The sequence below is a fragment of the Miniopterus natalensis genome, chromosome 17 (genome assembly GCF_054644295.1).
Source record: "Miniopterus natalensis isolate mMinNat1 chromosome 17, mMinNat1.hap1, whole genome shotgun sequence".
NCBI classification, from domain to species: Eukaryota; Metazoa; Chordata; class Mammalia; order Chiroptera; family Miniopteridae; genus Miniopterus; species Miniopterus natalensis.
Window position 1 is genome coordinate 32,187,523 of NC_142097.1, and position 23,628 is coordinate 32,211,150.

At 47.3% G+C, this 23,628-nt stretch overlaps 1 protein-coding gene across 2 annotated transcripts; it reads right to left on the reverse strand.

Annotated features, from left to right (window-relative positions):
* Window positions 1–652: 652 nt before the first annotated feature.
* MTMR4 (myotubularin related protein 4) lies at window positions 653–22,089 on the reverse strand. 2 transcript variants are annotated; one of them, XM_016210654.2, is made up of 19 exons: window positions 22,035–22,089; window positions 20,814–20,852; window positions 17,512–17,601; window positions 17,044–17,160; window positions 16,422–16,504; window positions 14,476–14,636; window positions 14,268–14,364; window positions 13,952–14,065; window positions 12,996–13,192; window positions 12,635–12,763; window positions 12,003–12,114; window positions 11,336–11,531; window positions 10,915–11,100; window positions 10,668–10,838; window positions 10,388–10,542; window positions 5,045–6,440; window positions 3,511–3,621; window positions 3,206–3,294; window positions 653–2,907 (listed from the first exon to the last, which is right to left on the reverse strand). In XM_016210654.2, the coding sequence occupies exons 2-19, from the start codon at window positions 20,814–20,816 to the stop codon at window positions 2,730–2,732; spliced, it is 3,585 nt and encodes a 1,194-aa protein (XP_016066140.2). In that variant the 5' UTR covers window positions 20,817–20,852; window positions 22,035–22,089; the 3' UTR covers window positions 653–2,729. The 2 variants fall into 2 exon arrangements, with proteins under 2 accessions (XP_016066140.2, XP_016066139.2); XM_016210653.2 differs by lacking the exons at window positions 20,814–20,852; window positions 22,035–22,089 and adding an exon at window positions 18,959–19,114.
* Between the last annotated feature and the right edge of the window lie 1,539 nt (window positions 22,090–23,628).

Genomic DNA, 23,628 nt, shown 5'->3' on the forward strand with positions numbered 1-23,628 from the left:
AGGTAGGGTTAAGTCCTGCAAGGAACAAGCCGTTATCCACCGTGGAATACTAAGGTTCCCCAGTCAGCGTGCGGGGATTTAGAATTCAGGAAGTGTGCGTTTGCAGTAGGAAGTCGATCATTCTTGAGAACAAAGGGCCCAATTCTATCATCTTAATACTAACAGTTGAATTGCTCATCTCTCCAAATAAAAATGGGGATGGTCGGGTAGTATCCTGAGTAAACAAATTCACCTTTTAAATAGTATTTTATATATTTGTAAGCACAATTTTAAGCCAGGAAAATCTACTCAGGAAAATCTGCTCAGGAAAATCAACTCAAGGTAGGATGAAAACAGGTGACTGAGGAGGGTATCAGGAGACTATAGGCACAATCCTGTGTGCCTGATCAACTAGTTGGTGACATTTTGGACCATAAAGAGAAATAAACCTCACGATGGGATAGAATTCTACTGTATCAATAAGGTAACTCCCTAGATTGATAAAGAGGAATGTAACTGGAGCTGTGCTGATAAAACGAGAAGTCCATAAAAAATGGAAAATGTTGGGAGGAAGGGGTGTAATGTTTTAGTCCTTTTTCATGATCAAAGAAAAAATTAGTATTTATTAGGTTTTCTTAGAAATGAAAATGAATAAAAAGACCCAACAAAGCAGCACTAATATAGAGATTTTATTTAAACTGTATTGAGTTTTTACAGCACATTGCATGTTTGTCACAACGCAACTGCACAGTTTGGATTTTTGGCCACATCATGTCACTTACACCCACAAGAGCTCTGAAAGGAGTATTTGATGAATACATCTGAGCTGAGAGCCCAGAGTCTCTCTCCAAGGCCATGCAGTATGTTCACCGATGGGATAGCCCCTCAAAACAGACAGATACAGTCCCCTCAAATGTCACCAATCTTACTCCCCCTGAAAATGGGCAGAGTGAAGTGCAATGAAAGTCAAGTTAATTAAAAAGCCACTCACAACTGGCAGTAAATTTTAATGATTGAGAAAATGCTTAAAAGAATTTTATGTGTCAGAGACAAGGGATAGTTTGTTACTTTTTCAATGATCTCAGGAATTTCCCAGACACAAAATCTCCATTATTCAACTTCATTTAAACCAAAGAGTTCTGCTAGGCTGACCTAAATACGCCAAAACTTTTTAGGTTACATCCATGGCATGTATAAAAGCACAGATGCTTCTCTGTAGGATTGAAGGAAAGGTCAGGACAAATACGATTCTTGTTCTAAATGCAGATCCTAGTTATTTTCAAATAAAAAATTTTTTTTCTAGGAAGCAACATTGAAGTAGCAATTAGACAGCTACCATAGTAGTTTTAAAACAGGATAAGCCTAAGTGTAATTTACCTTTTATACACCAACAAATTAAGAAAAATGTATAAAGGAAATCCTAGTGGTTTTGTTATAGGTCAAGAAGACTGTATCTGTCCCACCCATAGTACATGGCTATATCATTGTATCTTTTGGTTAAGTGCCACTGGTACATATTAAGATGAAAAAAACAAAAAATAAAACACGGTTTGGTCCAAATGGACACATTTTCTCTCCCAATTTTGGTATCAAGGCTTTATTCTCTTCTGTTTGGGTTCCATTGTTAAGTGCACAGAAATAAACAGCAGCATTTGTACTGAAACCCTCACATACCAAACAGCATATTCTAGGAGGTAAAAACCAAACACTAAATTCTACCCTCAAGGTGTCAAGTGTTCAGGATAAGAAGCAGTGTGACCCAGAGGAGGCAGCAGCCAAGGGAAAGACAACATGGGGGAAGTGGGCAATGGAACGACGACAAAAAAAACATGGTTTTATTTTCATGCCAGGAGAGGATCAAGGTGTAGCTCCTGTGTTAGCACCAGGACAACTAGGAAAAATCAGGCGCAAAGGGTAGGGCACAATCAGCAAGTATTTCACAAGGATAATTTCTGCTTTTTCCTTCTCCTTCACAGTGCATACCTCAAGAGCCATCACTGAGTAACAGATTCCTGCCTTCATAGCTCAAAATAACTGAAACTGATCTTTGCCAGGACTGAATATCAGCAGAGTTTTCCTCTGCTCCCAAAAATGTCTCCTTCCCTAGAACTGACCCCTAAACTGAATATTCACCGATGCTGGCCAATAAGCCAAGTGAAAAATACAGCAAAACCTCCACTTGCTGAACCAGTCTTTAAACCAAACTCCACAGAAAGACAGAACTAATGCAACTAGAGGAAATGCCTCTAAAGACTGAGCCTTCATGCACAGACACAGAGCACAGAGGTACAGGGTATAGTTCATTTCAAATAGGATAGGAATTCCTATCTTATATACTATAATCTGCTTTTTTCAAGGTGGAGGAGAGATGGATCTGGTTATCACTTGGAGTTTGGTTATACATATGCCTTTCTATTGCTGTTTGGGGCACACATCACCAGGCAGTATCTATTAAATCATTATCTTGTGACTCCCCCAGGAGAAAGAAGCTGGAGTCACCAACTCAATGTTAAGCTTCCAGACTCTGGGTCTGGATCAGAACCATTACCCCACGGTGAGGGTCTCACCCGTAGAGGACCTCCTGTGAAATTGGAATTCCTCTGCTCCAGTCTCATGATACCGAGGATTTCTCAAGATGGTATCTTGGAGCTGTGATTTCATGAGCCACACCAAGGAACCTTCAAAACTACACCTGAAGCAGATCCTCCCTTCAAACCTGCTATAATTGGACAGGTCATCTCCTCTAGCATTCAACTGGAAGCTGTAGCAATGGGTTTCTTCAGATGTTGGCTCATAAGTTCCCTGGCACGAGATACTTGGATGTGTTCGTAACATGAGTTACAGACGAGAACTGGGTCATAGAGTTGTTGATCAGGAATGGGCAACTTCAGGTGGCAGCAACCAGCACAAAATACATTCCCACAATTTCTGCCAATGCACAAAGAGGAAAGAGTTCATCAGAAATGCCATTATGCTGCACACCTGAAACTAATAAAAATATTGAATGCAAACTGCAATTGAAATACATTTTTTAAATAAAATAAATGCCACTATACTGAGAATGAACTGATACTCTAAACGGCTTTACATGAGTAAATAAAAAAGTTGGGAGCAAACAAAAATAGTTCTTATAAAGATGTCTCCATTTTCAGATTAATTCAATTTCATTCATATATATGTACCTCACTGTTTTTCGAGCCATACTAAATCATATAAAACATCTTACCTGCAATGGTGTCTTCGTTTGGCCAACCAGAATTCACAGTCACAGTTATAGCAGTGTGATGCCATATGGTCTGGAACCCAGCGAGTCACCTAACAGGACAAGAAAAAATCCCAGATGGTTATCAACAAAGCAGAAGAGCAACACTGCAACAAGGAGAGTGTCCCAGGAGAAAAGGACAATGCCTGTCTTTAGAGTTGGCCACTACTCGCCTAAAAAGAAGACACTGGTCTATAGCACGTCACTCATCTCTCAGAAATGTGAGAACGCACTGGCTCACATAAGTACCTGTATTTGCCTGGACATACCTCAGTCTCTTTCTTATCAACAGGTTCCCAGCTTGCTTCTGAAAGGCAGTCTTCACTGTGATCAGATCCGAAATCTTCTGTATCACTGCCATCTGACTCCTTCAAACACGTCTGAAGAAAAGGTGAAGACATCCACATCATCTTCATCTCTAACACTTATTGATTACTATGTGTCACCCACTGTTCTAAGAGTGAACTTCTTTAATTCCTCACAACAATCTTATGATGTATACTACTATTATCCACCTTTTTACTAATAAGGAAATTGCACCACAGAGAAAGTTAAGAGCTGACTGGTAGTAAACCTGGGACTGAACCTGGTATTCTGGCTTCAGACCCATGCTCTTAACCAATATGCTGTAGCACAGTATGGAAGGAATATTTCTGTTACAGCTAAACCTGGGGTTTGCAAACTATAGCCCACAGGCCAAATCTAGCCCACTGCCTGTTTTTATAAATCAAGTTTTATTGGAAGAGAGCCACACTCATTTATTTACATATTGTCTATGGCTACTTCTGCCAACTAGCTGTGAAGGAAACTATGTATGTCCCACAAAGCCTGAAGCATTTACTATCTGGCCCTTGACCAAAAAAGTTTGCTGACTCCTTCTTTAAATCATCACCCTGCATAGTAAAAAGTTGTTGGACCTTCCCATCCCAACAAGTGTGCGTTGACGAAGTGGGAATGTCTTAGCAGGAGGAAGTGCAGTGCCTGTGTAGATGACAAGATATTATGGGCAAGAAGCTGACGCCTAGAAGCTCCTTGAGGACTGCTGTGCCAGAACCTGAGGCCTCCCAACACAGCAACGCCTAAATGGGTCTTATCACCTCTCACCTGGATTATTCTGAAACATCCTAACCAGCCTCCTAACCTGGGTTTCAGCTGCCTCATCCACTAGACAAACTATTGCTATAGTAGTATAGTATTCTTAAAATACAAATCTGATCATGTTACTCACTGGTCAAAAATTATATTGCCTTGAGGGTAGAATCCAAACAATAAGGGAACTCAAGCTGACCTTTCCAATTCCTGTCTACTTCCCCAATTCCACCTCCCACCACTACCCAACTGCCTCCCTCACCTTTCTAGCACAAGTATATGTGTACTTACACACATACACAAACACACACATGCGCATGCACACACCCACTACCCATTTATTCAAGCCATACCATTAGAATACCTATTGCCTCCATACTTCTGAAAATGGTTATTTCCTTTTCACTGTCTACTGAGCTAAACTACACATTCTTCAGCACTCAGCTCAAGCATTATCTTCTCAGAACACCTTCCCTGACCTTTCACTCTACCCTGGGCCCCAACACCTGATGCTTCCTTCAAATAACACTTAAATAATCATTCTAATTGTCTGTCTCTCCCAAGAGACTGTAAACTCCTTGGGAGGAGATCCTATGTCTTTTATCCTACAGTGCAACCAACTAACACAGTGGCACACAGCAAGTATCCAATGAATGAATGTTGAACAGATGGAAGGCTAAACGAATGGATGGGTGGCAGTAGGTAAATACTTACAAAATCATCCTCATAGTCCATGGGAGGCTCTGCTGGAGGGGCACAGCAATGACGGATATCCAGCCTCATCTGCAGTTCTCGCACCTGTCGACGTAGCTGCTCCACCTCTTGCTTGTACCCTGCTTCAATTTGCCGTAGTCTATGCTGAATCACATCCGTGGGAAAGGGGAGTCCATCATCATCCAGATAGAGAGGAGGCACTGGAGAAGGGCAGCTCATTGGAACAGGCTTTGTGCTGGAGACCTGCTTGGAGTGACCGGACAACCATATCCGGTTGTTTTTTCCTCCTGGACCAGTACAGTGTCCATTGGAATGACTAGAACAGAGAGGAGACTTCACCCCTTCTCTCTGAGCCCACTGGCCCCCAAAGCAGGGCCCCATTGGCCGCATATGCTTACTGCTCAACCTCTTGCTACAGCAACCATAGGAAAGCAGCCGCCGAGGGGTGGTCTCCCCACTTGGGAATGAAGTTACCATCCCTTGGAAACTGTCCCAGTTGGACCCTAAGAAAGAGAACTCACTGATCTGGCTCTGAGAAATTGGCTTTCGGACCAAATCCAATGGCACTTTCCCAAAGCGAGGATTTTCCAGTAACTGCCCATTCCTATTCCCTCTTTTGCCAGTGTCTTCTTCCCCATGAATCAGATCTGGCACAGAACTGGGCTGTTCCTGTTGGGAGATACTTGCCACAGACCCTGGGGGATCTTGGTTGAGAAAGTCAGTGCTTGGGTCTGGAGGAGTTTGGCAGGTAGCACTCAGTGGTTTGCAAAGGGTGCCCAGACTGTGATCTGGAGCAGATCTGGAGGGTTCACCTAGCACAGAGTCTAGCTGGGCCTCTTGGGGGGCACCTGTAAGGGAGTCCTGGGAAGACTCAGGAAAATCACAAATTCCATCACACTTGTTGGAAATGACTTTAGAGAGTGCACTGACAGCTTCTTTTTCAGGAAAATGTACAGGTGGCCCCTCTGTGCCATCTAAAGTCCTACACAGCTCCTGGGCAGGAAGGTCTAGAACTGATGCCTTGGTCTCTTCCAGGACTTCAATCTCAGGATCAGAGGTGTTGCTCTTCATTTCCTGGGGCACTGCGACATTAAGCAGTTTGTAACTTGGAGAAGAGCTTTTATGACTCTTGAAAGGTTTATTGCTCAAGTAGTCTTTCTGGCTGCTGGGCAGAGGGGGAGGAAGACCCATTTCTCCTGTAGTCTGCTGAGGACCTCCTACCCCAGATTCCAAGAAGGCTGTCTCTGATCCCTCAGGATTGCTATGCCAGGGCTCCAGGCCTACTCTGGCCTCCTGACAGTGGTTATTCAGGTTAGGGTCACTGGATGTGCGTGTCAGAGGGCTGCTTGTGTCACAGGCAGAAAGGAGATCATCCATAGATCTGGTTTTGGGTAATCTGGAATGACAACACAATGCCTCCAGGTCAAGAAATGGGAGCCATCTCCAATATATAGAATCAGGTCATCAAAGCATTATCAAAGCCAGAGTCACAAGAAGTAATGACATTTAACATTACATATAACCAATGTTCACTGCAAAAAGTCTACTCTGCAAAAAAGTGTAGGACATGAACCCTGTCCCAAGCTTTCATCAGTCCTCACCCTACACAATCTCCCTGGACAATCTCAACCACTCCCGTGGTTTTAACTGCCTTCTAGGCTGATGCCTTCTAAAACTATTCTAGCTAGGACTATACCTGAGCCCAAACCTCTGTCACACATGGTAAGACAGAAAGATGGGCTTTGGAGCTAGACAATATTGGCTCTGACTCTGATTAGCTGTATGACTACAAGTAAGGTATTTAACCTCTCAGGCACTTGGTTTCCTCCTCTATAAAATGACAATAAATTATACCTTGTAGAGATGCTATGATCCAAATATAGGCAACCAACCTCAAATTGATTAAGACTACACTTACCACTCATTGTTACAACTTCCCTTATTATAAATTATCCCTCTATCACAGTAGTAACCAACACAGCTTTTTACAACCACTGAACAGCAGTGTTCTCCTCTGAGTCCCAAGTCACCATGGAAACTCCCCTAGTATACAGCACTCAGAGTTCCAGAGGCATGTGTACACACCAGATGTGTAACATTTTCAAGAATGACCTCTCTGATTTTTAACAGTTCAAAAGTCCTTAGAGCAACTAAAACTTCAGAAAAATTTGCGAGGAAACAGCAGAGACATCAACTGGGCTCCTTCTTTCAGACACCTCAGTCCAGCCCATACAGAAAAGTCCCTTGAAGGTAGAATTACAGTATAGCTGAGTTTTCTAAGTGTTTGCTCTTTGAAACGTATTATATTTTAAAGGTATGTTTGTGATTTTACTTATGTAATCAAAATTTTTTTCTTTGTGGGATGAAATTCCAGGAAGGTGATAGCAATGGTTATGATTACAGTCTCTGGAGTCCCATAAGCAGGGCTTGAATCCCAGCTTGGCAACTTTTTAGTTTGTTTGTTTTTAATAGAAACTTTCAAATATGCAAAAGAAGTAAAGAAGTAGACAAAAGAATATGAATAACTCCCATGTACTCTTTACGCAGATTCAACAGAACCAACAGCCTGATTCCTATATGCATCAAAGGTTTAATTAATACAATAATGCTGGTACAGGGAGTAATGCCTGAGGAGTTTGGAACAATGAGAGAACTCATGCAGCTAGGGCGGTCAGGGAAGGCTACACACAGAGGGTAGTATTTCAGCTGGGTATAGAAGAATGTGCTGGACTTTAATGGAAGAGGAGGAAAGAGGCCAAGACATTTTTGATCTAGGAAAAGGTAGAACCAAAGGTAAGTCAGGTCAGCTGTTAGAGAAACCATTTCCTTTAAGACCTTTACACCACTTATTCCTCCAAATCCATCTCTCCACCTTGAAATGCCTATAGCACACCTTGTTGCTGTCAGCTAATATTTCAATCCCAACCTGCGTGTATCTCCTCTTTCTCCCCAAACTGACTTCTCAGCTTTTCAATATCTATAGGTGGGTCTGATATCCTCCTGGTTTCTAAACTCAGAGACTTGGGACCTGTCTTTGGTCCTCTTTACTCTTCACTTCTACCCTCCAACATTCAATCAACTCCACAGCCTGCTAATGACTTCTCTATAGTGTCTGAATTTAACCCTTATCTTCTCCAAGGCCTCTTCCCCCTATATCTGAATTACAGCAGTGCTGGCTGGTCTCTGGGCCTCTTAACTGCCAGGCTCAGTGATTAATCCTCCCCAAATCCCTGTCCTGTCACCAGGCCACAATGACTTCCTACAGTGATTTATTATTGACAATGGAATCAAAATAAGCTCCTCAGTGTAATGTTCAAAGCCCTCAATGAACTATCCTATACCTATTTCTATTCCTCAAAATAGCCACTTCCTAACCCCTGCCAGCTCCAGAGAGCTTTTTTTATAAAACTCATGTATCCAATTCCTTTGGACCCAACTTCACTAACCCTATTACCAAGCTCACAGCTTCCTTTATTCCATTCATTTGTTCATTTAAGTATTTACTAAAGCACCTATTATGTGCCATGCCCTGAACCAAATACTAGGGTACAAAAGAGCCATGGTTCCTGCCTACTCTTCCATGAGAAGTTCTCTGAGTACATAGTCACCAAATGGCCCGTCTTACTTCTCAATTCTCTAACAGCTTTGAACTACACACATTCTTATTTGCTTAGATGCTGAGTCGTTCTCTAATTGTCTTATGTCTTATTTTACAGCTTTTTAAAATATCTTAAATAGGGTCAATATCTTCTATTTCTTTGGTATAGTCCATAAAACCTAGTACAGTACCAGGCAACTTGTAGGTTTTAAAGAAATATTATTGATGTAAAAAATTACATTGATTTACAGCAATGATTATTAAATGGGTCACAGAACTTATTGAGAATTTGATAAAAAGTTATGGCCCATTTCCCTGGAAAAGTAAACTTATAAACCTACACCCCAATTCTGCACAGTTTAGGGAAGGAGGAAAATCACAGAATTCCTGAAGCCTACCCATGGGTCCCTGACAGTGGACTCAGCTCCAAAAACCCTAAAACCAGTAATTTAGGGGGTTGGGTTTTTGTTTTCCTTTATAATATTCAACCAATTATGTAAGTTATATTTTAATTTTAAATAACTTTCTGCCAGTACACACAGATCAAAATTTGAAATGTACATATCCTTCGAACCCAGCATTTTCATTTCCAGGAATTTATCTGGCAGAAATACTACACAAATGCAAAGGTATACATATAAGGTAACACTACAGAACTGTACACTTAGAAATGGTTTAAATGGTAAATATTCTGTTAGGTGCATTTTACCACAATTAAAAAAAAAGATATGCATATAAGGATGTTAACTAAAACACTCCCTGTAACAACAAAAAAATGGAAAATCACCAAATGACCAATAGAAAACTGGTTATATGAACTATAACATACTCTAATCTATACAGCCACTAAAAACAATAAAGCAGTTTTATATTGTCATGGGGTGACAGCCTAACACAAAGTGGGAAAAACAATTTGCAGAAGAGTATGCAAAATATGACTGTTTTTGTCTATTTAAAAATATTTAAATGGACAATATTTAAAAATAGTTTCTATATGACAGTGTGAGAGTGTGAACGTATCTATGTAGCTAAACATCTGGAAAGACATGCACCAAAGTGTTAGCAGTGGACACCTGTGGGGACAAGGAGAGAGGACTTTTATTTTCTAGTTTTATATTATTTGACTTTTCCTTTTAAATAAGGGACATGTATTACTCTTATAGTTTAACCAATCTCCATTCTATTTCCCCCCCAAATATTCAACCAGAAGATATCTAATTTTTATGTCTCCCTTTAAATTCTGGCCTTTTTCTGAGAAAGTAATGTGAAGGCCATCCCCCTTCTGGGAGCCTATTTCCCTGAGAGTCAGATGCTTCTGGAACATAATGCTGGACACAGCAAAGATTACTACTAAGATAGCAAGCTCTCCATGCCTTCTATCAGTGAACATAAGACCATTCCCACAAACTTTCCAAAATAGTCCTTTCTGTCCTGTTCTCCTCTTCCCTGCTTGGTATGTCACATAGGGCGATAACAGTTCCAGGAAAGGAGGTAGCCAGTCTTATCTTAAGAGAGGACCTTGAAAATGCACACAGTGCACTCCAGGCTAGCTACAAGTCCTGGGCCAAGTTTCTCCTTCAACCAACTCAAGAAGTTGCTTTTAGATATTTTGTTTTTAAAAGAGACTAATTCAAAATAATATTGAACATAAGCTATAATTTTAAAAGAAGAGAACATTTAGGCAAGACACAAAGCAGCTATTGACTTCTAATAGAGAGAAGAGAGAGCAAGAAGGGCAATCTTACCTGTCCAGAGAGCGACCAGAGAACTCCTGACTCTGAGCCGCTGGGGAAAGGTAAAGATCCATGTTCTCTTCCCCGAGTGTGCACGGGGATGATGCTGGCAAGTAAACAGCCGTCCAGAGGTGCAGGGCCCGGACGTGACACACGGGATGCAGGACCTAGGGAAGTAGACCCATACTAGTGTTGTGTGAGACGTTACAGGCCCTCTGCCCTCCCCACTGACTCAGCCTGTTCTCCCTGCAGGTCTTGAAGCAGCACCTACAGGCTGAGGGTTCGTGCTTACCATGTCTGAGCCAGGTGTGTAGAGGAAGTTATGAAAGTTCTTATTGCCAGCTCGCAGGAGGGCCCACACAGAGCAGGTCCGCTTGTAGATGTTACGCTTCTCTCGTTCACAGGGGTTGTTGGCCAGGAACGTGCCGTAGAGGCAGGAGTATGTGTGCTGCACCAGTTTGACCTAGAGGGCCAAGACAGCTTGCACCTGGGGGCCTCGGCTGCCATCCCCCACCCTGGTCACAGGCTTTAGATCTTACCAGGAATGCTTCATTAAACTCAAACAAGCAGGGGAACTGTTTGAGCAGCTGATGAACAGAGTCAAGCCACTGGAGGAACACAGGACACTGCTCATTTTGGTCCTCTGCATTCTCCTGGTGGCCACAGCGATCTCCAAACTTGTGTCCAAAATCCAGCCAGTCAGACTCTACTAATACTTGGAAGCCCTGCAAAGAAGACAAAGTTCAAGCACAGGGACTCTGTGAAAAGGCTAGTGTGCTACTCCCCAGGGGGTGCCCGAAGCAAGAAACTGGCAGCTTCAGAGAACAGAAATGAACCTAGAAGGGGACTCAAAGCTCCAATGGCCTCTACTAAAAATCCTCAAGAGATCCAGAGGGCCGAACACCTCCCCCACCCCACCCCCTTTCCCTCTGTTCTTTCCCACCCCACCCCTCTCAATACCTCCAATGTCCTGTAATATGGGTCCAGGAGTATTTTGGCCAGGGCTACGATCTGTGGCGTCCGGTCCCAGCCATCTGAGCAGTGCACCAGCACAGGCCGGCCTTCCCGGTCTACCGTATTAGCCACGAGCACAGCTGCCTTTAGCATCATCGACAAGTGCTGCAGCCATTTGGTGCTCTCCAGTGCCGACAACCAGCTATACAAGAGCAGAAATCAAGTCTGTCACTAACAGCACTGAGGCTACAACAGTCTCTTCACCACCTACAGCTAGCCACACCTAACAAAGTCCCTAAGAGGGCTGAAGCAAGAGCCCAGGCCATGGCCTTTCTGCCAAGAGATACTTAGCAGGAAAGTAGGGAAGACAGGACCTGAGGCAAACAAGAAACTCTGAGGATCAATAGAGAACACATTTAGCCACTTTCTGTCCCCAGTTCTCTGTGTTCTTTGAGTACACAATTGATTCAAACAAAAGGAACCCAATGTCCTATGGCCGTGCCAGAGTGTTGGCTGAGCAGAAGCATTCTTGGAACTGGCTCACTGCACCCAGGCCCTCAGGTCTCCTGCATCTGCACACTTCCCACCTCCCCATCTAACCTTCCAATTTCAAGAAGCCCTGGGTTGGGCATAAAACTGGAGGCAGGATAGAATCTGAGCAGGGAACACCTACTTGCTGGGGTCCGGCATCTGGCTACACACAGCGCGAAGGTATTGGAAGCTGTTGCGGATGGCATGGATGTTGGCCATTCCCATGAACACAACCTCACAGTTGGGGTAGTACTCTGTAGATGTCAAAGAGGAGAGTGAGCCTAAGGCCATGTCCTGGAAACAGGCATGCAGGACAAGGGCAGTCCCAGTGAGCAAAGCTTCCCTGGCAGGACGAACACTCCAGGATGGGAACCAAATATACTCTGGAAATCTCAATCGCCCTTTTATCTCTAGATACTCAGGTACCATATACTAATAGTAGTAATAATAATGACAAGTGACAGCCACAGTATTACTAGTAATAACAACGTAAATTCTCAATAAGTAGTAGTTGCTCTGTGCATGCCAGTAATTTTATACATGTAACCTCTAATCATCCAACAACTGTGCAAGATAAGCATCACCCCCATTTTACAGAGAAGAAAATGAAACAGATTAAGGAACTTAAGCATAGTTACAGCTAGTAAGTGACAGAGTCCTGATTCTAAGCCAGGTTTGTTTGGCATCTTCTACTACACAACTGGCCCCTGCCCTCTCCTCACCAAGGCCACCCCGAGCACAGACTGGCTGCAGACGTTGGAAGAATAGCAATACCTTCGCATTCGCAGCCTCCACCCTTGGCCCGGTTAGCCACTGCTGCTGTGTAGGACCGAGCATCCAGGATCAGCAGCTTCTGGGGGGCTGCTGTGCTCTCCACCCCAGAACATGCAGTCAAGGAGGAATCTAAAAACACAGCAGAGAGAAGACCCTGGGTCAGCAGGCCACCCAGCCTCACCCTACACTGGGGCACTCCCTTTCAGAAGAATATACAACTGGGGACCCCTCACACCCCATAGCCTCCCAAAAGGCAGGGACCCCGGCACCCTGGGTGGTATAATTTTCTTCCCATCCTCTCACTGAGGACTACCTGGAAGCCAATGAGGCCAAAGTGGGGGCAGCACCACCCACACCTTACCAAAGTCAGTGTCACATGCCTCGCTGGCATCACTGTTCCCAGTGCCGAGGGAGCCCCCAGTGGCCCTTGTCCCTGGGTCGAGGGCACAGGCTTTAGCGATGGATGTCACCAAGTACTCATCGTCAGCATTGCGCCAGCCCCACCAGCTGATCTCCGGCTGGCTGCAGCGGGCGATGGCAGCCCCATTGCGTAGGTGTCTGACAGAGCAGAAAAAAACCATCATGCCCTTGGCATTCACAGCCCCCAGAGGCCTACCACTGAGACTCTAGGGGGCCAGACCAAGATCTCCAAAGCCAGCAGAGGCTACTAGTTCATCCAGGCCATGAAAATAGCAACCAAAAGCCCCTAGAGGGCTTTATAGTTTACAAAGCGCTGTCACACACATTTCTCAAATGGGCTCTATATTCCCAAGGTGACCTTGACTCATCAAGTCTGCACAGCACCTGCTCCAGGTACAGACACCCAGCAGGAGAACAAGCCTGAGCCCAGAGCATGAACAACTCCAGACCTCAGCACCTGTCTCACTTGACTTTAGCTACAATGTTCTAGTCAAGGGTCGGCAAACTTTTTTGGTAACGAACCAGACAATACATTTTCAGCTTTGCAGGTCACAGCCAGTCTGTCACACATTCTTTCTGTTTTTGTTTTGTTTTTTCAAATAATCCTTTAAAAATGTAAAAACCATTCATAGTTCACAGACTGCACATAAAGGAGGCTGCAAGCTGGATTTGGTTCACAGGCCATTTTGCCAACCTCTGTTCTAATGCAATATTTTTATACAAACACACACCCTCAAAAAAAGGAAAGTGAGGCAGTTTTTGTTTTAAAATTATTTCAGAGCCCTTTCCCTGCAGGGTGTCAATCCTCAGTCAACCATGCTGCTGCAAACCTCCGCTTCTGACTCCTTCCTTATTGCACAAAAACACTCTGCTTATTTCTATCCCCCATTGCCTCACCTATACACGACCACGGGGATCCGCTTCCAGGAGCGGAAGGAAGCCACATTCTCCAGCTCTTTATCTGTGATCCACACAGGAACCAGCAGCTTCTGGGGATAACTGGGGCACAATCTGAGAAGAGACCAGATGGGGTCACTGAGCTTGATCTGAGACAGGTAATAACAAGATCCTGAGGGATGGCTTTGTGGGAAGAGGGACTGGGAGCCCTCCTCACCACAGAGCCAGGGGAACTGTGCCCACTGTGCTTTATCCGTATGTGCAGGGGACCTGGGTCTGAATTGGTGTTTCGGTTCCTCACCCCCTGCCCTCTTACTTGTAATTGCTGTTGATGTGAGAGACTCTCCAGACGTTCTGCAGGTCAAAGCCCATCCTCACAAGCTCAGCCTCCTGCCGACATCGTATGTGTTCTCCTGCAACACAGCCCCCACAGCTGTCAGCATCCAAGAGCACCACGTCCAGGGGTGGGGAGGGGTGAGAACCAAGAGATAAGAAACCTCACAAAGAAAACAGCCTGGCATTACCTGGCTGACACAAGTGGGTATGCTGGTCCTCCTCGGTCAACCCCAGGCACCAGGCGTGGTAGGCAAAGGCAAAGAGGTCCTCAGGCTTGGCAGGTCTCGCTGTGGCCCGGCTTAGCCGTGACAACCACTCTTGGCACTGCTTGAAAGTGGAGAAGTGACACCTGCCAGGCAAGAAAGCACAGAGTGAGGCAAGAGACAGGTGTGCATTGGGGCCAAAAGGGTCAAAAACGGGCATAGGAAGGCTGTGGGGAGAGGAGGCTGCAAAGCAGGAGGTAATAGGTACCCTGGGGAGGACCAGGGACACTGGCCAACACCCAAGAAAAGTTGTCTTTGTGACAACTCTTCCCAAGAGCTCTTGTCCTTGAGACACACTTGTCTCCTCTAATAGGGTCCTGCCATTGCTCATATCAAATCTAAAGGCTATCACATGGCCCTAAAAGTGACTATTCCTTGTATTACTTCTCATGACTCCTTAACACAAACCTTCTGCTTTAGACAGGAGGTCCTCCTCACACTAGTCCTGGCTCCTTGTTTTTTCACTTCTGCTCGATAATGTCTTCTCTCAGCCTAGCAACATCCTACCTATACTCTGAAGATAGTTCCAGTCCCACCTCTTCCTTGAAGCCTTCCCAGCCTACTCCATTCCACAGACCCTTCCTTTCTTATTCTTACTGTGCCTGAGTATTAAACGATGAGCTTTTCCATAGCACATCGCCACGTTAACTCTTCCTTCAGTACTGGACTTTCACCTCCTTGAAGGGAAGGGCAGTGGATTCCCCCTCTGAGTCCCTACAGACTGAGCACATGGCAGGCTCTAAACTGGGCATCCTTTAAATGATCCTTGGAGTCATCCCAGTCTCCCCTTTTTCTCATATCCAATCTGTAAGCAAATCCTGTCTTCTTTACCTTTAAAAATCTGACTGCTTCCCACCATTTTGAAAATAGTAGACCTACCGCCCTTTTGAAAATAGTAGACCTACCATACTGCACAGGCCAGTATGATCTCTCACCAGGATAACTGCAAGAGCTGCTTAACTAGTCTTCCAGCTTCTCTGCCCTTGCTTTTGCCCCGTCCCCTTCCACTTATTCTCAATATAGCAGACAGAGTGATTTATAAAACATTAATCAGATCACATTACTCCTTTGCTCAAAACCCTTCAGTGGTTTTTCATTTCCCTCAAAGTAAAAACCAGTCATATGACAGCCTGGTGCGCCCCTGACCTCTGAGGTCTTATATCCCACTACTCTCACCCACGTACACTCCACTCCAACCAAGCTAGCGTCCTCACCATTCTTTCAATATGCCAGGTACAAACCCACCTCAGGGCCTTTTGCACTCAGTTACCTCCATCAGGTACACTCTTCCCCCAAATATGCACATGGTCACTTTCTTCAGGTCTTGACTGAAATGTCACCTTTTCAGTGTAGCCTTCTCAAATCCCTTTGTTTAAAGCTACAACCTTCACCCCCATAACACTCCACATCCCTTTTCCCTGCTATATTTTTTACCTTTACACTTAGCATCATGTAACATGAGTTTTACTCACTTATTATTTACTGCTAGTATCTCCCCTCTGGAATATAAGCTCCATGAGGGCAGAAAATTTTGTATACTTGTTCCCTTTTGTATCTCCAGTTCTTAGAACAGTCTGACTGAATAAATAAATGAACCAACAATAAAGATATCATTCTACATGTTTTCATACATATTATCTCACTTAATCCTTATGACAATCCTGTGAGCTAAGTATTATCCCCATTTCTTCAGGTCAAGATAATACGGGTAAGAAAACTGACCTCCCAACCCAGGCAAGATTTTTCACCTTTTTTTCAAATTGCAAAAGTTAGGCACTATTTTTCCTTTCTTGCTCCATAGAAACCCTGCAGCAGAGAGGTCTAGGCTAGACCAGGGTGAGAGGACCTGAGTAAAGCCCTGTTGTTCTCACCTCACCACTTTGGAGTCCTTGCAGGCAATGTGCAACTGGAACATATCACGGCTCTCCACACTGTCAATCATCCGGAGGGGGACCTTTAGAGGAAGGGCAAACTGAAGCTCAGATCCCCACTGTCCACATCACTCCTCATCCCCACCCCAGCCCAGATGTTGATGTATTAATAAAAGAAAGGAAACTGACATTTACTGAGTGCCTGTTAAGTGACTGGTAATTGTGCTAGGTCCTCTACACATATGACCCCAATTAATAATCACAAGAACCTTGCAAGGCAAGTGTTTTCACCCCTTATTATCAAGAAGGAAATTGAGTCTCAGATGAGTGACTTGACAAAGGAAACACAGTTGGCAAAAGGCACTCTTCTAACAGTGCCACTATGCCCCTTAGAAAAGCCAGCAACAGAATACGGGAAAGAGAAAAAAGGGGAAGGGAGACTAAGTGAGAGAGACAGAAGACCTATAGCTAGGAAAATGAAGCAGGACAACAAAAAGTTACTGAGAAAAGGAAGGGAACCCCAACTTTTTGGAGACATGATCAAGCAGAGCATTGGGGCAATCCCACCTTGCACCTCACAGGAATTCTGGCTTGGTTGTGGGAAAACAAGACAGGAACTCACGTTGATGACAGAGTCCTTGAACTTGATATGCAGCCGGTAGTTGGAGATGGCAATGAGGGCATCAGCTGCCCGGCCCAGGAACTCCACTCCCTCACCCTGCAGAACTGTGAAGGGCACCTGGCGAGAGGCAAAGCATTTCTCAGTCCAGAACTGAGTCACCCTTCCATTCGCCTCCCCAGCCCCTGACCTGTGGGATCCCCTCTAGAAAAGCTGGGCCAACACAGAAGCAGAAGAGTCCTCTCCATGGTTACGGCACCAGGCAACAGCTGTATAGGAAAGCTGCCTTTCCTTCCCTGGGGCCAAAGGCTCCATAATGCACATGCAGAGACTCCCTTACTTTCAGAGACTAGGGAAGCAGGAAGCCAGAGCTCTGGTACTAGATCCCCTTGGAGATATTTGGGAGGAGGAAGGGTATTTTTTAATAAGACAGGGAGCTCCACCCACCCTGGGCCCCCAACTCCTCCTTACCTGCAGATTCTCCTCCTCTTTCACCAGTTCCTTGGGAGGGAACAGATCCTTCGCTTGGATGTACTCCAGGCTGGGGGGCCCCTCCTCACCCTGTGGGGAAGGGCTCAGTCTTAAGTCATTAGGTCTCATTCTGCTCTCCTCCCCTCAGTAAACCCATATACAACCCATGGACACTTATAAAGGTTCTAGTCACGAGAAGAGGGAAAGGAGACCTGGCTAGGTGGGAGGGGCAGGCTGGAGGGCGTACTCAAGCCTACTAAGCCTCAGGGAACAGAAAGGTCCAAAGAGGAACTAGGAATCTATACTCCTCAAAGGGGAACTCTCCTATAAAACCAGAATTTCCCAGGAGGAGGAGAGAAGCCTAAGAAAAAGAAAGTAATGTAAAGGTAAGAGAAGGAATGGGGAGTGCTGTCCCAAGGAAACCAAACCAGGTGTGGCAGCTGGTGAGAGACAGGGGGGAAAGCAGGCACCTAAGGCCACTGAGGCTTCAATCCGGTGGGTAAAGGAGACAAAGAGGAGTGGGCTGGGGGATTCAGTCCTGTGCCTCTAGAGGGCCTTCATGCATGCTTTCAAAAGAAAGATGTTCTGGAGCTGAGCTTATCTTCCAGTTAGGCCCACACTGCTAACCAACCCCCAACACCTGCCAGGCCTGCTGATCTGAGGGGAATTCCTGAGGATACCCACAGCAAGCAGAAGTCACTCCTCTCCCAACCACCAGGGAGGGGGGTAAGAGGGGATCCACGGGCCTAGGAGGAACAGAGAGACCCAAGGACAGCCAGAGTAGAGAGGCCTGGCAGACACCCACAGGGGGTGAGGAGGGGAGGGTGGGAACATCTGAGAGGACAGATGGGGAAGCTGGGAAGGAGCTTTAAGCCAGAGGGGAGGAGGGGAGGGCTGGAAATAATGCAGAGGTACGGAGGCCTGCAGAGTCGGGGAAGATGGAGAACAGAGGCTGTCTGGGGGACAGTCAAGGAGAAAAGACTGGCGTGTTAGATGAGGGAAGGAGTGGTGGAAGGGGGAGGGGACTGGAGTCAGGGAGACAGCTCGGACATCCAGTGCTCCCCAACCAGCCCCCTAACATCCCAGACGACGTACTAGCCACATCCCACATCCCCTAGCAAGAATGCAGCGGGTGGGACCAAGATGGAGAGGAGGAGGTGAAGAGATGTACCCCTGCAGGGCGGGGCTTGGAGATCTGCAGTCAAGGGCAGAGGCTGCGGGACCAGCACGGGTCACAGAATTTCCATCCCCGGCCTTCCACAATACCCAGCACCCGAAGATCAAAGCAAATCCAAGAAAGAAAAGGAATAAGCCCCCCTCTCCTGCCAGGGTCCTTGGGAAGGGGGATGGGCTGAAATTCGGAATCTCGAGGGCTGGCGCTGGGCGGGGCTGCGGGTGCAGCGAGCTCTGGGGCCCCGGGGCCCACGCAGGCGGGGCCGGCACTTACAAAGCAGCTGAGCATGGAGCAGGAGACGCGGGCGGTCAGGCTCATGGTCGCGGGAGGTCTGGGCCAGCGCACATGTCCCAGGAGCCGCTGCGCTGCCCGCCAGTCCCGGGCGCTCGCCGCATCCCGGCTGCGGGGCCCGCCAGGTGCAGCCGCGGCGGCCAGGAGGCAAGCGCGCCGGCGGCAGGGCCTCGGCGCGACTCCCGCGCGCCTCTCCCCTCCTCTCCACAATGGAGCGAGCCCAGCTCCGCCCTCCAGCACGAGCGCGCAAGGGAGGGGAGCCAAGCGAGGGGATCGCCCGAAACCGCGCGGGGAAGGCGGGGGGCGGGGCGGGGCGGACACGCGGCCCCGCCCACACCCCAAGCCCCTCCCTCCCCTCAGCCCCTCAGCGGCGCGGGAGGGCGTCCTCAGGGGACTTACAGGGGCTTTCGGGAGTCTGGGTTACTCGGCTGTCCCCAGACCGCAGGAAAGGAGAGACGCCTACATCTTTTCATTTCCCATCTTCCCAGGTGAGCCACCCCACATCCCTCTTTACGGATCCGGCCCCGCGCCCCCCCACCTCTGAATTCCCAAGATGGAGTCACCTACCTCCACCTCAAGCCCTTTCCAGTTTCAAGGCTTCATCATTTCCCTCCAAAACCACCACTATGGGACCCCTGTCCATCACTGTCCTCCAATCCCTCGACTTCACTAAATCCCACTCCCTTTTTGCCCCTTAGAATGGAAACTGGGCTAGTGCCAGGTTGGTCATTCCATACTCCAGAAAGAGAAATGCTCTGAGTGTTTTATTCCAAGGCCCCTTGCCCAACCCTACTGCTTCCTCTCCATCTCTCCCTTGTTTCACATCCTCTGACTTCTGGGTAAGAAGGTCTTTCTTAGAAGAGAAAGAATTTCTTAGGTTGAGACACAGAAGAGCTGGAACTATGGATCATGGAAGCTATGCAAAAACAGAACTTGGAACCTAAGGGTAGGGGCACAGTGGGAATTAGATAGCGGGCCAAGGAATAAGGAGCAGTGATAAGAGGCTTAGAATGTCACCAAGAATGACAGAAGGAGCTGGTTGGAACCCCACACTTGGGCCTGGTAACTTTCAGAAACCAAGGCTTTAGTTTGGATTTGGGTTTGGGTTTTGGAGGAAAGAATGGGAGAAAACCTGACATTTTATTAAGCATCTATGAACCAGACATATTTCAAACTTTTATCTCACTAAAACCTTTCAACTCCCAAAGAAGTAAGCCTTATCCTGTTTTACTGGTGAGACTTCAGGCTTAGAAGTAGGTATACAGTTACAGTTAATAGAAAATATAGGGGATCATTATAACCACCCACCACCCCCAGAGATATTCTGGCACCTTGAGGGTGCTATGCTGCTAGATATCCAGTCATCTGTTGACTGCAGTAGCTTAATGGACAGCAGCACCTTGGAGCTGGAGAAACCCCACAGTTTTGGTGAAGTCACTTCTGACACAGCACCCACAATATTCAAGGGTGCCACTAGGAAGTAAAAGGATCTTGAGATAAAGGAGGCCTGGTTTTTCAGACCAGAACAGAGAGCTTCTACCAGGGACCCAAGAGAAGGGCCATTATGAAAGGCTAAGAGAGCCAGTGGTAATATGGGGAAGGCATGGCATAACAAATGCAAAAAATGATTTCTAAAGCCTTCCTGTCCCAGTGCCTTATATTGGCTGATGTTTTGCAATCTAAAGAAACTTAATTTAACTCCAGAGCAGATGAACCTTTTTAGGGCCTGAACAGAGTAGCCTGGAGCTCAAGGTCCAGGAGGGGTAGGTCAGCTTCACCGAGAAAGACACAAGGATGACAGAACACACAGAAGTCTGAGGAAGGAGAGAGTACTCACCATTCTACCGTGGTGAGGGTCCTGGCTGCCTGCTTCTCACTATAAGGAGACAGAGAAACGTAAGAGTAAAGAACAACATTAACATCACCATAGAATCAACAAATGCTGTATACACATCTACTCCTGAACTTCTCTACAACTTTTATTATCCTTCCTCACAGAAAATCCAGCCTCTCCACAAGTCACCATGCCAGAGAGGCAATGGGAGCTACATGGGAAGAAAGCAACAAGTGATTCTGCGGGGTATGAAGCCAGCCATGAAGTTCTGGAGCAAGAATGAGTATTATCCAAGATTATTCAGCAGAATTCAAGAGTCCTGATTTCCAGGCCCAGAAGGAGAAGTACAAAAACACTCCCAAACCCTGTTCTTTGTGGGAGGACAAAAGAACTGCCAACTCTGAAAAGACAGAGGCTGCTCCACTAGGACTCACTTCTGGCCCTGGTGGGGACATAATCCGCAGGAATGCTCTGCCGGCCTCTGAGTCTGGGAGTAGCACCCACCTGACATGTTTACTGGGGGCAGAGTCCAGAGCAGAGGACAAGAGGGAGGGGACCACAACCTGAGATCACAAAGCAGCAGGGCTGGACAGGTCCTGTTGAGTTACTTGACACTATGTGGGTTGTGGATTAGTGAGAGGAGGCCACATAACAAGGATAGAATCAGGCCTCAGAGTCAGGACCTGTCAAATGGGCACAAGCCACAAATTTCAAGATGGGCCTCCTTGGCCCACTTAAGGCACGAGGCCCAAGTTTCACTGACACTTTCTTTCTTGCCTGCTATCTGAGCTTGGGCTGTCCAGTAGTACCCACCCCCTCCAAGGGTGCAGGGATAAAGGCCTCCATCTGTACTCCTGCCCACCTCCCTGATCACAGCCCACGCTTCCTCATGGGAGAGCCAGCAAGCAGCAAGCCAAAGGTGCTGCCTCACCACCCACTGGCACGCAGCCTCAGGGAAACGGAGGGAGAAACATGGACCAAGCCTGAGAGGCCCAGGGTTCCTAAACCTAAAGGATCTGGCCCGGGGCTGGGTAGGGGGGGCGGGCCAGGCTGGCGGGGGATCCCAGGTGCCCAGGTTCCAGGGGCGGAGCCTACAGGCCCGGAGGCGGGGCCCCGAATGACAGAGGGCGGGGCTCACGAAAGCCCGTGGGGTCGGGGCGGGGCCGTGCAAGACGCGGTCTTTGCGGTTCCCAGACTGGCAGTGTACGGGGCACAGTGACTCACCGAGGCGGCGTCCGCCCGACCCTCCGAGGCCGAGCTCTCACCACTTCCGTCTCCCGCAGCTGCTGAGACCGCGCAGCTACAACCCCACCACGGTGCCCCTCTCCCCAACCAATCGTATCCCTCGTCTGTGCCCGCCCTGGCCAATCGCCACACCAAGTCCCGCCCTGCCCCCATCACGCAGCCACCGCCCTCACTCTTCACGCAGCTCATTGGTCAAATTGGGCAGACGCCCTCCCAACCTTTAGCCTATCGGATGCCGGAAGACAAGACTGTACCTGGAGGGAGGAGGCGCGGTACTGGAGAAGAGATGCGACCAATGGGAAATCACAGCGCGTCCCTGCGGCAGCCAATGGGAGGGCAATGAAAGGGGGGCTGCGGGTTAAGGCTCCAGGGGCCGGAAGTGGGAGAGGCCTGCGGCCTACCGGCAGTGCAATTGGAGGCGGGGCTTTGTTGGGGCACAGGCCTTTACAGCCACTTCCGGTGGCGACCCCTCCTTGGAGATGTTTCTTAAAAAGATCGCCCGTTCCACCTCAGTCTATCCATTTCCCGTTTTGGTTTCGCTGCTATCGTCCCGGCCCAAAGTCGGAAAGAGAGGCGAGACCCCGTAGGCTGAGAGGAGGAGGAGGGCTGGGCCTAAGGCTCCGTATCTCTCTCTCCTCCGACAGGCGGCGGGAGGGTTTTCCCTCTTCGTGTTGACAGGTCCCTCTGACCCTCACTTTTCATCGGCGAGCGGGCCCTGCCGTCCTTCATGACCAGCATGGCTCCCGTCATTCCTGAGTCAAGACCTTTCATCTGAGAGATAGGAAATCTGGATCTGAGACAGCCACTAGCTAGCCGCCACCGCCTAGTCTGTGCAGGGAGTGGTGAGTAAGACTGTCCCGAGACCAGGCTCTTCGCTCCTCCCTTCCTCTCTTGGGGAGCCCGAGCGGAGAGCAGGACGGAGGGTGCCGCTGGGGGGCGCCGTGGCCCCGCATACACCGCCCCTGACAGAAATGGAGAACAGTGGGTTCAGGTTCTCAACGGATAGCTTGAGTTTGGAGTGGGCCCTGAATGCTTTAAGGCCACGCACGTCCTGGAGCCAACGTGTCTGTTTATAGAACGTTGGAACTTGTACCACAGTTAGTAAATTCCAGAACAGGAACCTTGCCTGGGTCTAGTGCAGTGTCTGCAACCTAGGAGATGCTTAATAAATATTTGTTAAATGCTGAACTCTTCCGGGGCAGTGACTATTCATTCCCAGCATTTACTGTAGTGTTCGGTGATTACAGAGGTTTCAACGTTTGTCCAGTGCTCTGTCACAGGATTCCTCGAGTGCAGAGCTTAATTCTTTATATCCCTTTCCCCAGATGAGGGGAACAGGAAAGCAGGAGGCTACATGCAGTTAATACCATGTTTTCCTAAGGGCAGATATCACATCCAAAACTTCCATAGAACTGAATGTACTGTATGTGGGAAAAATGAAGAAAGGCCCATGTCCCAGATATTAGAGGCAGGATAGATATAATCAGTAAAAAGGAGAGGCCAGACTGGGTTCTAGGGAAGGGCTGAATCCTGTCATGGGAGAGAAAATTTCCCCCACTCTCCCTTCCCTACT

Excerpts from the sequence above, each read along its gene's own strand:
- MTMR4 (XM_016210653.2), bottom strand. The coding sequence starts at position 19,003 with ATGAGCCTGACCGCCCGCGTCTCCTGCTCCATGCTCAGCTGCTTT. Across the intron at positions 3,622-5,044 it reads TGGACTATGAGGATGATTTT|ACGTGTTTGAAGGAGTCAGA; the intron begins GTAAGTATTTAC and ends CCTTTTCTTCAG. Across the intron at positions 2,908-3,205 it reads AAACGAAGACACCATTGCAG|AAATTGTGGGAATGTATTTT; the intron begins GTAAGATGTTTT and ends GTGCATTGGCAG.